Raw genomic sequence first — 16,880 nt, forward strand, 5'->3', positions numbered from 1 at the left:
AGACTAGGCTCTAAGGAAAGCTGTCTCGGGTATGGACCAATCAACTTCAAGGACAGTGCATACATTATCAGAGTTATGTTTCTTGTTTGCATTATGACTGCAGGTATTGTGGTCTATGCAAACATGACTCCTTGTAAAAAGGTGTCAGTTTTGTTGGCAGATAGAAGGGTAAAAAAAAACAATTATCAAGTGTCTCTCTGTCGGATTGAACGCCTATCCTTCACCACGTTGGTCACTGCGGGTTAGCGAAGGCGGACCCGACAACTGAACGCGGTGACATGTGCCGCCCCGACACCCGACGGCCACTGCCAGCTCCCGGCGACTCACGGTGCGTCCCGGCAGCAGCGGTCCCATCTCGGCGGCGGTCACTCCGCCTGGATCCGGCTGATCCTTCCGTGGGAAGGACTTCGCTTCCGCGGCCGAAGCCATCGCGGCCGACGCGGAGCCGGGACAGACGTGGCCGACCCGGACCCTGACCCCCTCCACCGTGCCTCTTCCTCCGCCGTGTCCTCCTCCTCCTGCTCGGCACAAAAGCGAACGGAGGCCGCCGACGGGTTAAAAGGAGGAAGACAAAGGAGGCCAGGATCACCCGTATCGGGGGGAGCAGTGTGCCACGGTACAGCTGTGGTTCGTTGTTCGAATCCGGCGGCTCTCCCCGGTTACTACTGCGGGCGTATTAACCGTAGGACACTGTTAAAGATCCTCCGACGTCGTTCGAACACGAGCCAGCGTAACGGTCCAAAGTACGTCAAAAATTACCTGCGAATTGTTGAGTTGGGATCACACACACAGCAGTATCGCTGACCCCCCTGGCAGACGATATTATCTGTGAAACACAGCACCTTCGTGATAGCCATGGGCTATGAGGATGGCACGCACATCAATACGAAATGTGCTCCGGTACGCTGTCATTATTTGTATAGCCAAGCAGAACGATGGGGCAAGTGCTGTTCCCCCACGGACAGCACGTGCCAGTCCACTGCTGAATGAAGGCCTTCCCACGGTCCCCATGGCTTTGTTGACCATACACAGCATGTTCTGCTATAACGCGGTCGTCGTTACGTTCCCGAAGAACACCACATTATGGAAAAATCTGCGTTATAAATTAATAATATTGGCTAAAGCACGGTCCGCGATAACACCTGAGATGCGTGCGCAGGCCGAACAAAGGCTGAGGCGCGTGGGAAGCGTCTAGAAGTATCCAGCAGCATCCCGCCCCGCGTGACGCTACTCCGACGCAGCCGTACAACAGCTTATTCCTACTCACGCGACGTAGTTCCATTCACTCAGATCCCGTGAATATCCACTTCGTGTCGGCGCTATGCAAAAATGTGTTCCAACACATTCATCGGGTTATATACAAATTGGCGTTATGAAAACAACACGTGGCTTTGTAGGATAACAGACCTTACATAACCATACTCATACCAGTCAACCCCTTACTATCAGTGCCTACCTTATTGCAGGCCAATTCAGACCCTATTGGTCACCCCATGCTCATTATAAATCTCAACGTTAATCCTATAAATTCCCATCACAAGGTAGAAGCACTAACAAATAGACATTTTTTGCCCGTATTGAAACGGCCGTACGCCTTGTGGACCTAAAAATCTAAATTTTCCTGGACAAGAATACCGGGTAAACTGTATGGGTTGACAGCTATGCTTCAACATTGGAGTCTATGGGAGAATTCAACATTGGAGTCTATGGGAGACTTTAACATTGGAGTGTGTGGGAGACTTTAACATTGGAGTCTGTGGGAGACTTTAACATTGGAGTCTATGGGAGACTTTAACATTGGAGTCTATGGGAGAATTCAACATTGGAGTCTATGGGAGAATTCAACATTGGAGTCTATGGGAGAATTCAACATTGGAGTCTATGGGAGACTTTAACATTGGAGTCTGTGGGAGACTTTAACATTGGAGTCTGTGGGAGACTTTAACATTGGAGTCTGTGGGAGACTTTAACATTGGAGCCTATGGGAAACTTTAACATTGGAGTCTATGGGAGACTTTAACATTGGAGTCTATGGGAGACTTTAACATTGGAGCCTATGGGAAACTTAAACATTGGAGCCTATGGGAGACTTTAACATTGGAGCCTATGGGAGACTTTAACATAGGAGTCTATGGGAGACTTTAACATAGGAGTCTATGGGAGACTTTAACATAGGAGTCTATGGGAGACTTTAACATTGGAGCCTATGGGAGACTTTAACATTGGAGCCTATGGGAGACTTTAACATAGGAGTCTATGGGAGACTTTAACATTGGAGTCTATGGGAGACTTTAACATTGGAGTCTGTGGGAGACTTTAACATTGGAGTCTGTGGGAGACTTTAAAATTGGAGTCTATGAGAGACTTTAACATTGGAGCCTATGGGAAACTTTAACATTGGAGTCTATGGGAGACTTTAACATTGGAGCCTATTGGAAACTTTAACATTGGAGTCTATGGGAGACTTTAACATTGGAGCCTATGGGAAACTTTAACATTGGAGCCTATGGGAGACTTTAACATTGGAGCCTATGGGAGACTTTAACATAGGAGTCTATGGGAGACTTTAACATTGGAGTCTATGGAGACTTTAACATTGGAGTCTATGGGAGACTTTAACATTGGAGTCTATGGGAGACTTTAACATTGAAGTCTATGGGAGACTTTAACATTGGAGTCTATGGGATTATTTTATTATTTCCATTCTACGTGACTTTACCGAAAGAACCAAGAAGATGAATACCTGCAGTCACGAAAGCTTTAAATCGAAATTTAAATGCACGTCTGTTTATCACGTGGCTTTTCGCACCCAATGTTATCCATAACAGAGGCTTTTTTTAGTTTCTTTTGGGATTAAATCGGGTTGTGGGTTTTTTCTCCTAAACACAACGGGTATGCTGGACTGGTAACGAATTGCCACGTTCTGTTTACGTGACAAACCTCCTTACGGATTGGCCGTGTCGGGTGGCGACGGGGTCAACGGCAGCATTTATACTTACCCCGATCTAACCCCATCGAACACCCCACCCCCCCCGCCACGCAAAAAAAACCCTCTATTATGGAAATGTACACCGGCGTACTTATCCCTTACAACACCCGGTACAATCAAACCTCACAACGACCAAAAACAACTCCGGAGAGCAGCACCGCACAACCGCGGAAACATACGCAGCAGCAGTAGCAGCAGTAGCAGCAGCAGCACAAGTAGCAGCAGCAGCAGCAGAACAGAGAGCCCAGCGGTTAGCGGAAAACACGACCGGGTGTTCACGTAACAGCAGCCCTCTTCGTCGCTCCGCTGCTGGATGTTGTGCCTCTTCCACGACGCGCGTGGGCCACGGGTCGGGTCGTTGTGCCGTACCTCACCGTGATGGTCAGTGCGGGTCGCCGGTGCTCACGACCGTTCAATTCTCACTCACCAGCAGCGCTGTCAGCCATGGCCACGGGAGAGTTGGCGAATCCTGGGTATCCGGGTTCAGGGTGCAGTGTGTTCAGCTCTACGCCACCACGCCACCACGCCACCACTCGTCCACCCCCCCCCCACCCCCTACTCGACAAATACACGCTCCTTATCTCGTGGACCATGCATCAAGTTCACGGCTCCCTCCGCTCAGGCAAAATTCGATGACACGTCGAGGTCTCGTGAGATGCGATCCAAGTGAGGAATCGATTATTTTTGTCACGTGTTGTTTACCGCCTCGTCTGCTAAGTTCCTCGTTCGTTCGTTCGCTCCATCAGGCTCAATGTAACATTTTGTGTCACCTGGACATTATTTGCGTCAGCTGCTAATTAATTATCTGTTCTTACGCATCCCGTGAGACAACTTGCCTGGCATATGAATGCTGCTGCGGTATTACGGTCAGCACACTGGAATTGCAACCCAGAGGTCATGAGCTCGATGACCCAGTTGAAGCACTAGACAAATTGTCTGTGTGGCCGTCTGTGTGGCTGTCTGTGTGGCTGTCTGTGTAGCTGTATGTGTAGCTGTCTGTGTAGCTGTGTATGTAGCTGTCTGTGTGGCTGTCTGTGTGGCTGTCTGTGTGGCTGTCTGTGTGGCTGTCTGTTGGGCTGTCTGTGTAGCTGTCTGTGTAGCTGTCTGTGTGGCTGTCTGTGTAGCTGTCTGTGTAACTGTCTGTGTGGCTGTCTGTGTAGCTGTCTGTGTGGCTGTCTGTGTAGCTGTCTGTGTAACTGTCTGTGTGGCTGTCTGTGTAGCTGTCTGTGTGGCTGTCTGTGTGGCTGTCTGTGTAGCTGTCTGTGTGGCTGTACCTGTCTGTGTGGCTGTCTGTGCAGCTGTCTGTGTGGCTGTCTGTGTAGCTGTCTGTGTAGCTGTCTGTGTAGCTGTCTGTGTGGCTGTCTGTGTGGCTGTCTGTGTGGCTGTCTGTGTAGCTGTCTGTGTGGCTGTCTGTGTGGCTGTCTGTGTGGATGTCTGTGTGCTGTCTGTGTGGCTGTCTGTGTAGCTGTCTGTGTGGCTGTCTGTGCAGCTGTCTGTGTAGCTGTCTGTGTGCCTGTCTGTGTGGCTGTCTGTTTCAAACGTTATGCAACCCAAGGTGTGTTAACGCGCTCAGGAACGGTGAAGGGATTTCACCTGATTTAAAGAACGAAGGCTGTTTTCCCTCAAGGATTTCACTTCCAATTATAATAACAACGATCCATTAGGTAATTGCCTCAGCCGAGGGCTATTTTCTCCCCAGGTGTTTACAACAATTGGAGCGGTGGCCACGGCTGACATCAAGTGGTGAGTGGCGTCGCAAAACCAGACCCTTCGTCCACCTCATCTGGACCGGTGTGGTGAAGTATGGTCAGATAACCATCACGACCCGGGTGTGGCTTAAGGGGCCGTCCATAAATGACGTCACGCAACTAGGGAGGGAGGGGGGTCAGACATTTGTGACGATGTGTGACGAGAGGGGGGGGGGGGTACTGAGAAATGTGACGTTACATTAAAATGCGCAACTTTAAATAAATAGAAAATTGTTATAACACTAATTGTTATAACAACACTCCTACAACATCAGAGTGCAGCGCCACATTAAATACGCACTACAATGACAATAGTTTAAAGCGATTTGAAGCACGTTTTATTTTCAAAATGGAAGTATGGTTTTTTTTTTTGGGGGGGGGGCGGGGGCAGAGCTTTGTGACGTCATATTTGAGGGGGGGGGGTCAAAAATCGCGTGACGTCATTTATGTACGACCCCTCGGCCAGTAGCGGATTGATAAAGTGTTGTATCAAGTAAACGTTGATATGTTTTCAGATGAAGTTAAGGGGCCTCCTTAATTAACGAAATGTTAACAATGTATTCGTACAGTCGTGTACAGTGTAGATGTAACCAGGCGCAATGAAGGGGATGCATTTAAATATATTTAAAGATATTTCTCGACCACCACCACCGCCACCAACAACAACAACCACCAACAACAACAACCACCACCTCCAACAACAACCACCACCAACAACAACCACCGCCAACAACAACAACCACCAACAACCACCACCACCGCCAACAACAACAACCACCACCACCATCAACCACCACCACCACCAACCACCACCAACAACAACCACCGCCAACAACAACCACCACCACCAACCACCACCACCGCCAACAACAACAACCACCACCACCATCAACCACCACCACCACCACCAACCACCACCAACCACCACCACCAACCACCACCAACAACAACAACCACCACCTCCAACAACAACAACCACCACCACCGCCAACAACAACCACCACCGCCACCAACAACAACCACCACCGCCAACAACAACAACCACCACCACCGCCAACAACAACCACCACCGCCACCAACAACAACCACCAACAACAACAACCACCACCGCCAACAACAACAACCAACACCACCAACAACCACCACCAACAACAACCACCACCGCCGCCAACAACAACCACCACCATCATCATCAACCACCACCACCACCAACAACCTCCAACAACAACCACCTCTAACAACAACCACCTCCAACAACAACCACCACCAACCACCACCACCACCAACAACAACCATCACCACCGCCACCAACAACAACCACCACCACCAACCACCACCACCAACAACAACCACCACTACCACCAACCAACACCAACAACCACCACCACCACCAACCACCACCAACAACCACCACTACCACCACCGCCACCACCACCAAAACAACCACCACCACCGCCAACCACGCCAGCCGCTTGCGTAACGGCCCCCCACGTTAATCCGATTGAACACTTCACGATGATTGAGAGAGTGGAAGGAGGAGGGAACGAAGGGAGGACGATGGAGCAGATCGTTCGCAGGACCAGTTCAGGCGTCAGCTCGCCACTGGCGTTAGCCGTGAGAGAGCGGGCGAGAGTGGGGGAGGAGGAGGAGGGGGGGCCCTTAACGCGGCACTGGGGTCAAACCGGGTCCATCAGCATCAGCAGCACAGCGCTCGATGCCCGATGCAAGTTGCGTACCTCTTCCTCGTTGTTGCTGGTGGTGGTGGTGGGGGGGCACGCGATATTAATCCGGCTTCAATGGGTGATGATGGTTGTTGTGTGTGGGGGGAGGTCACAGCCGAAGGTTTAATTATTAAGATAACGGCGCTAATTGCGATTGACCTTACAACGCAGCAGCAGTAGCAGCAGCGTCTTCGTGCCGGGCATTTAACATTGGCCGATTGCAGGACAGGGGGGCGGGGCGAGTGGGAGGGGCGGGGCTAGAGAGGGGTTCGTGGGGGTGGGGGGGGCGATCGGAGCGGTCACGTGCACGCGGTGGGGGGAGGGAGGGGCGGGGCTAGAGAGGGGTTCTTGGGGGTGGGGGCGATCGGGGCAGTCACGTGCACACGGAGGGGGGAGGGAGGGGCGGGGCTAGAGAGGGGTTCTTGGGGGTGGGGGCGATCGGGGCAGTCACGTGCACACGGTGGGGGGAGGGAGGGGCGGGGCTAGAGAGGGGTTCGTGGGGGTGGGGGGGCGATCGGGGCTGTCACGTGCACACGGTGGGGGGGAGGGAGGGGCGGGGCTAGAGAGGGGTTCGTGGGGGTGGGGGGCGATCGGGGCAGTCACGTGCACACGGTGGGGGGAGGGAGGGGCGGGGCTAGAGAGGGGTTCGTGGGGGTGGGGGGGCGATCGGGGCTGTCACGTGCACACGGTGGGGGGGAGGGAGGGGCGGGGCTAGAGAGGGGTTCGTGGGGGTGGAAGATTTGCGCGTCGACGTCATCGCATGACCCGCCCTCGCCCAATAGGAGCGCTGCGGTCGGCGGTCACGTGCGCGGATGTGCCTCTCTGGGTGACGTCACCGCGTGTGCGCGTGCTAACCACGTGGGGTGGCCCTCCGCTCTTCCTGTTTGGGGGAGCGGTGGCGCAGCGGTGAGCGCGCCACGAACCCGGCGACCCGAGTTCGATTTCCCGCTCACGGCCACCACCGGTGACAGATTATCTGAACCGATCCTGTGCCTCACCTAGGTCGACTCGGCCTCAAATGAGTAACCGGTGTGTAAACATCGCTACTGAGGAAGACAAAGGCGGTATGGTGCTGGCCACCCACTCCCTCGTGTGCCGTTCTGGCATTCATAGGTGCTGCTCGCTAACAGCACTTGCCCCTACAGTCTGTTAAGGCTACACGGGGCATCTTTGTCTTTGCCAACCACGTGGGGTTGGCCCTCAGCTCTATGAGCTGTCAATCAAGTGTCACCGATTGTGCGACTGTGGATGAGTCCAAACCATCAAGCACATCACCAATGAATGCTCCATCCATGCACATCCTGGCGGTGTCGCTGAAATACACACTGCGTCAACCACATTATTGGACTGAATGAGAAACTTTTCCACAAGTAGTGACTAATCCCATATCTACATTTCCATAAATATGCTAAATTCATCTGTTGATATGCAAATTCCTTTTGTCAAGGCGCCCTTCCCCCTCTAACCCAGCTTAAATATACGCTGCCAAGCTTGGCGGTGTTCATTCAGACGCTGGCTTTCCGACAGACCTGTTCTTCACCTGAGGACGGCTGCTTGCGTTGTGGCCGAAACGTCGTGAGAATAGTTTTTATTATGTTTTATTTTTATTATTTCATTACTTCCCTTCTACGTGACTTTACCGAAAGAACCAAGAAGATGAATGAGAAACATTTGCATTAATTTATGATTATGAAAAAATAAAAACTGTTGCTTTTCACTATGCCATACGAAAGAAGAAAACAGGCTTCAGTTGATAGAATGCATTGCAATGTATGCTCATCATAGCGTGTTGATTTATAAACCCCCCTAGGACGCCCTTGCAGCAAAAACAAAAACATCGAAATACATTCGTCAATAATACTGCGGTCTTACCACAAATCTAAGTTGACTTTCCGTTGGAACCATTGGACGCATCAACGTTTGGCCCATCTTCTTGGTTTTTTCGGTAAAGTCACGTAGAATGGAAATAATAAAATAATAAAAATAAAACAATACAATTCTCACGACGTTTCGGCCACAACGCAAGCAGCCGTCCTCATGTGAAGAACAGGTCTGTCGTGAGAATTAGTTTATTATTTTTATTATTTTATTATTATTTCCATTCTACGTGACTTTACCGAAAGAACCAAGAAGATGAATCTCTGCAGTCACGAAAGCTTTAAATCGAAGTTTGGCCCATCGTTCCATGTCGACCGGGTTATTGGCTCCAGCTCACCGATGAGGATTGAGAAACAGTCGGTTGCAGTGCGCAAACATCTTTGACCTTGGAAGTTTCTATCTTTATTTGTTTAACGTTCATAAACTTCTTCTTTGCTGCCCTGCGTTTTTCACAGGGTCACTCATCGAGTCTGAAACCCAATTATACTGCAGGCATTATAGGTATGGTCGACGGGTCAGATGTACGTACCGTATTCTCCAGACTATATCACGCTCCGGAAAGTAAGACGCACCCGGAAACTATTAATGATAGTGCCGATAAAGTTACAACAACAACAACCGCCATTCGCCACTAAGTGGCGGTGACGTCACCACGACGCTTGTGCCAGGCCATGTGCACCTTGAGGTCACATGAAGTGTCGAACGCCCGCTGGCAGGAGGTCACGGGGCAGACCCAGCAGGTGCCACGGGTCGACTGACCGAGATGACTGGCTGATGCACCACCTGTGCCCCCTACTGTACCAACTTGCTGTGCTTTAAAGTTACACACATCTCATCACACACCTATGGTGCTTTCCATGTTATAAGATGCACCCTCAACTCTTGTTTGAAACTAACAGCGAAAAAAGTCTTATAATCTAGACAATCCGATAATTTAAACACATTCCTGCGGAGGGAGCTGGTAGGAACGTTGGGTTGCTCGGTCAATGGCCAGGGTCAACGGCGGCGTGGTGTATTCCGCAAATATGCCCGACTGTGAGGGCGGGCACAAGCCGGCGTGAGTAGGTTAAACGTTGAGTTTTATAAGGGCACCACGGGGTGACCAGCCCCTCTCAACCCAGCCCCACTCCTCCCACCCCCCACCCAGCCCCACCCTCCCCTCTCCACCCAGCCCCACCCCTCCCATTTTTGGATGCACGACGGACGGACACAATAATCCCCTGTGGGCTGGTGGAACTAGGTGGTTCCTACCAGTATAACTTAAACACGATAGATGTTTTTTTTCCGTAGCCAGCACTATTATTATTCATAATATGATTTTGAATATTAATTGCTCAGTTGGATTGTGAGCTTCGTTCTGAAACGAATATTGGGGGCGTTGAAACGCCTGTGGGCCGTGACAATTTGGTTGGCTGTGTCGGGCGGTGAAGGGGTTTGACGAGACACATCGGGGTCCACATCTGGGAATGCTGCTGCGTTGACAAGTGGTACACACTGCACAATTAATGCATTTAAAAAAAAACGCGACACATTCGTAAATGACGGACAATGACCCTTTTCCATTTACAGGATATGCTACAACAAAGTTCCTACTGCCCGGAATGTCGCCAAACGCATCTCTATTTATACTCTTAGGTTTTTCGGTAAAGTCACGTAGGTAAAAAAAATTAATAATAATAAATTATAATATAAATTAAATTATAAATCACGACGTTTCGGAGTGATTTACCTGAGACAGTAAATCTAGCTGTGACGGTCCCACCTGATGACGGAGACTTGTGTTGTCTCCGAAACGTCGTGATTTATTATTTTATTTCTATTATTATTACTATTATTTTTTCTATTATTTTTTACCTACGTGACTTTACCGAAAAACCTAAGCGTATGAATCCTTGCAGTCACGAAAGCTTCAAATCTAGCATCTCTATTTTAAGGCCACTGTGTTGTGGACAAAATGCATTGGGAACAGGGGGAGATTACGTGGCCCAGCCCAAACATCAATAATGATCAATCACTGTAATTGCTGCTTGTGTTTTTATAGCCATGTGCACGTGTAGCACACAAGGTGACAGTGTGAACTATCCTGGGTGATGGTAAAATTAAATCGAGGAGCTCCATGGACAACAACGTCTGGCTGAGTTGTTGACATTGCAACACCGGTCGCTGTGATGAGACGCTTCCTGTAGTGTCAAATGTAGTGATTTTCAGTGGCACAGCGTTTTAAGGTCATGCGTAAATTGCATGCTGGCATAGCAAACCAGTGGTCGCTGGTTCGATCTACCGGCGCGGCATTTGAAACAATTGCGAAACTTTATCAAATCTACCCCCCACCACCTCCGTCCATCCAGCAGTGATTGGGTAACGCTGTAGTTTAATCGACCTGCAGTTTGCGTGCAGTGGGGTTAAAGTGTGGGTACCCCCACCACCCCACCCATGCCAAGATGTCTGGGCAGGTTGGAGGAAGAGGAGGCCAAGGTACCGACCCCTCAATTGGAGGGCCCTCTCCGCTCGCAATGATGCGAGCAAGAAATTGCAGGGCTGCGCTTTTCTATATTACAGGAAGAACGGCCCCCAAATACAAAATAGAGAAGTGACGTCACTTTCTGCAATTGTTGATTAATAGGAATTGCCGTTCAAAAGTACCTACCTCGAGATTCCCCTGTACGCCGATGGGGATTGCCACTTGCACCAGAGGCTTTGTAACAAAAACGCACGGCTGCTAATGAATCAATCCTCCTAATCGCGTCAGAATCTCGGAAGCTGAGCAGACTTGAGCCAGAACAATTCTCGGATGGGCGACGACCGCTGCGTTGAAGGCACAACAACAATCAGTTATCCAGGTCACCCGCACGCAACCGGCTTGCGTGGTGGATGCGTTTTGAGCAGCAGCGATTAGGGGGCAGTGCAGCGAAATTACATCGATGTGCTACTGCTGCTGCTGCTACCACCAGGGGCTCGGCAACCTGCGGGGTGGAGCTGCAGTGGGTGGCCCTTTTAAGGGCCCTGCAGAGGCGCCTCTTGAAATTCGAAAACAAAAATATAAGAGGCTCTTTTTGTTATTTTGGTTGCCGACCTCTGACCATGGAAGTGCAGTTCACCATGGAAGTTAAGTTCACCACAAGAGTCCAGTTCACCACGGGAGTCAAGTTCACAATCGAAGTCCAATTTACCATGGAAGTCTAGTTTACCATGGAAGTCCAGTTCACCATGGCAGTCCAGTTTTCCATGGAAGCCCAGTTTACCATGAGAGTCCAGTTTACCATGGGAGTTCAGTTTACCACGGGAGTCCAGTTCACCATGAGAGTCCAGTTCACCATGGGAGTCCAGTTCACCATGGGAGTCCAGTTTACCATGAGAGTCCAGTTCACCATGGGAGTCCAGTTCACCATGAGAGTCCAGTTCACCATGGGAGTCCAGTTCACCATGGAAGCCCAGTTTACCATCGAAGTCCAGTTTACCATGGGAGTCCAGTTCACCATTGGAGTCCAGTTCACCATGGGAGTCCAGTTCACCATGAGAGTCCAGTTCACCATGGGAGTCCAGTTCACCATGGAAGCCCAGTTTACCATGAGAGTCCAGTTCACCATGGGAGTCCAGTTCACCATTGGAGTCCAGTTCACCATCGAAGTCCAGTTTACCATGGACAAGGGGGTCTGCGGCTCATTAAGGAACTGCTGCTTCGTGACGCGTCGTATCGATGACCCGCACCACCTCGTGTTCACCACACGGTGCGCGGCTGCTCTTGAAGTTTTGTTGAGTTTTTTTTTTACCGAAAAAATCAAACACATTCCTGCGGAGGGAGCTGGTAGGAACGTTGGGTTGCTCAGTCAATGGCCACCAGGGTCAACGGCGGCGTGGTGTATTCCGCAAATATGCCCGACTGTGAGGGCGGGCACAAGCCGGCGTGAGTAGGTTAAACGTTGAGTTTTATAAGGGCACCACGGGGTGACCAGCCCCTCCCCACCCAGCCCCACCCCTCCCAGCCCCTCCCCACCCAGCCCCACCCCTCCCAGCCCCTCCCCACACTCCTCTCCACCCAGCCCCACCCCTCCCATTTTAGTATGCACGACGGACGGACACAATAATCCCCTGTGGGCTGGTGTAACCAGTAAAATATTTCTTCTTGTTGTTGTTGCCTGTGCCATACTTTGATCTCACATCTAGAGTTAGCACCCTGCCACTCCCCACCCCCTTCCTTGTTCACCAACCCGCATTGACTGGTATGGTCTAGTCTGGTCTTATAGCCCCGGTGACCTGTACGGCGTGGGAAGGCCCTCTCATCCAGTAAGTGGATTGACGATAAGTAATATTAAAAAAAAAACTTTTCTAAAAAACACGATTTTATGAAATGTACAAGTAATGGAAGAACTCCACGACTCCATGAAGTGGCCCCGAAGCTTGCCACAACGTAAGGGACCGTTGGTCAATTACAGCCAACGTGAGTTGAGCGTGGACAATTGTACCCAAGCCGAAAGATCACATATAAAATAATGTTTAAACATATTTTTATTTATTTTTATGATAGAATATAGTATTGTCATTCAGAGTGTAAGTATACAAAGTTTACAGTCGATACCATATTGGGAAGTGGGTTAAAATTGAGTTACAAGATTTTTAGAGGATACGACAACAGACGGAGCGAGTTAAATAAAAGCGTGTAAAAAGAACGTTTAAAAATATATAATTTTAATTTGTTTTATGATAGAATATAATTATAGTCATCGGTATGACATGAGTATACCAAGTTTGCAGTCGATAGCACATTTGGAAGTGGGTTAAAATTGAGTTGCAAGATTTTCAGAGGATACAACAACGACAACAGAGTTAATTAAAGAAAGCGTGTAAATAAAACGTGTAAATAAAACATTGTCTGTGCCCGCACTTGGGGTTGACGAAAACCAGCGTCGATTGACCGCACGTGCATTCCAACCGTATGCGTAAAAGCATTATATTATTATCAAGCAACACTCTGGGTAGACATCCGCACCCGCCATAGGAATGTGGAATTTCCACCACCGGCCCAACGGAAATTACCGTAGAGATGCAAAGTCGTTCGTTAAGAGAACTGAACAAAAAAATTGAAATGTTGCACACATTGGCACGGGCAGATACGTGCTTGGAATTATTACCGAGGTAGAAAGACAAAAGGTGTGTACGTTAGACTTCTTTCGCGCCGTACGTAGCCAACCATGCTAATCCGAGGAGCGTGGGGTCGGACAAATGAGAAAAACAGGACAACCATCACCACAATAACGCCCACAGCCATCACCGCCACAAACCTCAATTTTTACCATCAGCAATTAACGCTATCATAACCACCAGCAGAAATTAACACCATAACCACCATCACCACCACCACATAACACGCATCACCAAAAGAACCTCAAATGCAACCACCATCAACATCACAACCAACCAGCCATCACCACAACCGCAACTATTTCAATACGTGCGATTGTACTTATTTTATTTCATGCTAAGTTCACCCAGGTGTGCCACAAACCAACACCACCACCACCATCATCATCATCGCCACAACAACCACAACTACCACAACCAACACAATTGCCGCAAACTTCGTGAGCAGCACCACCACCAATGCAACAAGTGCTACGTGCATTTTAGGCCGAGCCGACCTAGGTGCGTCACACACCAACATCACAACCAATCAAAACGAAAAGTCAATCACCACAGCAATATAACCAACACGACCACAACAAACCAATAGCACCACTACAACCACCACCACCACCACCATCACAACCACCGCAACCACCACCCATCATCACAACCCACCAATAAACAAAAATCACCACCGGCACGACCACAACCACTCTGCAATAATTAAGTTGACCTCCGACTAATGTATATTTTTGAAGACCGAGGCAACCTAGACGTGTCACAGACCACAACAACCACCTATGCATCAAGTGCAACGTATTACATTCATCACTGCACAAACAACAAAGATCCCCCGTATAGCTTTAACATACTGCTGGGGGCAATTCTAGATTTGAAGCTTTCGTGACTGCAAGGATTCATACTCTTAGTTCTTTCGGTAAAGTCACGTAGGTAACAAAATGAGTTTTTATTTTAATTTCATTTTTTACCTACGTGACTTCACCGAAAGAACTAAGAGTATGCTTGGGGCAAGTGCTGCTAAAGAGAAGCAGCAGCAGCAGAACTATGAAAGGCCGGCACGGCACACGAAGGGGGCTTTTGTGGCGTGGTCGTCACCACGCCCGGCCGCCTTTGTCTCCCCAGTGGCTAAGTTCCTACACCCCGGGGTGGCGGTCCTGACTTTAAAGGCAGAGTCTGTGAGCCGAAGGGGTTAAACGCGGGCGGTGGGCGTGAGTGTGTGGCCGTGACGTGGCCAGTGGCTATTATAAGGCTGGTTCACGCCGGTGCCGGCTTCAGTCGGCGTGGGTTGGAGAGAGAGACACACAGAGAGAGAGACAGAGAGAGACACACAGAGAGAGAGACAGACGGAGAGAGACACACACAGAGACGGAGAGAGACACAGAGACACGGAGAGAGACACACACAGAGACGCAGAGAGACAGAGACACACAGAGAGACACACACACAGACAGAGACACACACAGAGACCGAGAGACCGAGACACACACAGAGACCGAGACACACACACAGACAGCGAGACACACACAGAGACAGAGAGACACACACACACACGCTCTAACGCACACGCACCGATACACGCGATCCACCACACACACACGCTCAGCGTCACCACTCACCAACACTCGGTGCACCGCACTTCCGATCAGCACCGCCGGCTACGTACGGTGCGAGAGAAGTTCGCCGTACATTCCATGCGACACTCGATCCACGGCACCTCCTCCCCAAGTAATACTGCAAGTACCTAACGCGCACACTCCGACGTACACTCCACTAGCACACAGACCGACACACGCGCACACACAACCTAATCCACACCCACATAGGCCGAAAGCACACACACGCATACTCGTAAATGCGCCCTCGTTCCACTCACAAACCCTCGCTTAGCTCGGACACACTCCCATAATAGCCCGCTTGGCTGGGCTACGTAGGGAGCGAAAGAAGTTCAGCGCACACACACACACAGGCGCGGTTGCTCCCCTACACCACCACGGATCTCAGCGAGTCGCCATGCCCCCTGTTGGAGCCCTTCGTGCCGTCTACAGGACGGCAGCTTCCAGGAGCTGTCACATCTTGAGCGTGGCCGCTAGCGGTGGGCACTCTTCCGACAACGTGTCCAGCACCCATCGCCAACATCACCACCATCAACATCAGCAGCAGCAGCAACAGCAGAGGAATTACCATTGCCATCAACATCAGCAGCAGCACAATGGCAACAACCACCACCACCACTGTGGACACATTCACCAGCAGACACGAATGCAGAGCCGTGGCTCCGGTCTCGTCGGCACTGGTGGCCCCATGGGGCAATGTCCCCACGTCAGCCCGTTCACGTCCTGCTCGACCCCAATGGCAGAAGGTGGAGGTGGTGGTGGAGGTGGAGGTGGTGGTGGAGGTGGTGACGACATGACAGCCCCGCAGCAGAAGCCAGAGTTCCTGAGGCAGCAATACGCGCGGCTCAAGCACGTGGTCAGCGGTGAGTGGGGGGGGCATCATTCAGAATCAATTGACTGCGTTGTGGCCGAGTGGTTTATTGGTTGAATTGTTCAGTGTTAATTGTGTCGGTTTGTTTTGTGGCATGGCTGGCTGGCTGATTGGTCGTATGGCTGATTGGTCGTATGGCTGATTGGTCGATCGGCTGGTTGATCGATTGGCTACACAGTTTGTTATTAGCATGGCTGGCTGTCTGGCTGATTGGTTGAATGGCTTATTGGTTGAATGGCTGATTGGTCGTATGGCTGATTGGTCGTATGGCTGATTGGTCGTATGGCTGATTGATCGATTGTCTCCACAGTTTGTTATTAGCCTGGCTGGCTGATTGGTTGCATTGTGGATTAGTAAGGCGGTTGGGTAGTTGATTAGTTAATTGGCTGGTTGGTTGCATGTGACTTGCTGGGTGATTGTGTAATCCGTTGCTGGGTTGTATAGCTGCTTGGGTAAATGGCCAGTTGGATCGGTGAATGGTTGGTTTGGTGGGATGGTGGTGGTTTGATTAACTCTGATTGTTGCAGAGTTGGCAGATGTAGATGTTGAGGTTTTTGGGCTAATTGGCCATTCTGTTGGCTTTCTGGCCCGGCTGGTTGTGACGGTTACCCGGTTTGATAGCGGACGTAGGTTCAATCTAGATTTGAAAGTTTCCGCAAAAAAAAAAATCCTTGCTGTGCTTTACCCACCTGATGATGATTGCTTGTGTTGCAATCGAAACGTCGTGATGTATTTAGTTATATTTTATACCTACGTGACTTTACCGAAAGAACCAAAGAGTATGAACGTAGGTTCGTCTGCGTTGACAAACCGTGCATTGTTCTGCCTCGGTAACTCCTCTCACCCGAAGCTTCACGCACGAGAGAGGTGCTTCGTGGTCACCGTGTATCTTCAAATGTACGTGTCACACGGACACCT

At 50.2% G+C, this 16,880-nt stretch overlaps 1 protein-coding gene across 2 annotated transcripts in view; it reads right to left on the bottom strand.

Annotated features, from left to right (window-relative positions):
• Positions 1 to 6,682, bottom strand: part of LOC144731238 (adiponectin receptor protein 1-like) — a 32,566-nt gene extending 25,884 nt beyond the window's left edge. The window contains exons 1-3 of one of the 2 annotated variants that reach the window (XM_078612256.1): positions 6,474 to 6,517; positions 3,417 to 4,857; positions 328 to 518 (exon numbers count right to left, since the gene is read on the bottom strand). In XM_078612256.1, the coding sequence (XP_078468382.1) occupies positions 328 to 518; positions 3,417 to 3,582 (357 nt within the window). In that variant the 5' untranslated portion in view covers positions 3,583 to 4,857; positions 6,474 to 6,517. Of the gene's footprint in view, positions 1 to 327; positions 519 to 3,416; positions 4,858 to 6,473 lie in introns of both variants that reach the window. The other variant, XM_078612257.1, reaches the window with a different exon arrangement.
• Between the last annotated feature and the right edge of the window lie 10,198 nt (positions 6,683 to 16,880).

The sequence above is a fragment of the Lampetra planeri genome, chromosome 38 (genome assembly GCF_965212315.1).
Source record: "Lampetra planeri chromosome 38, kcLamPlan1.2.h2, whole genome shotgun sequence".
In the NCBI taxonomy this organism is placed as follows: domain Eukaryota; kingdom Metazoa; phylum Chordata; class Hyperoartia; order Petromyzontiformes; family Petromyzontidae; genus Lampetra; species Lampetra planeri.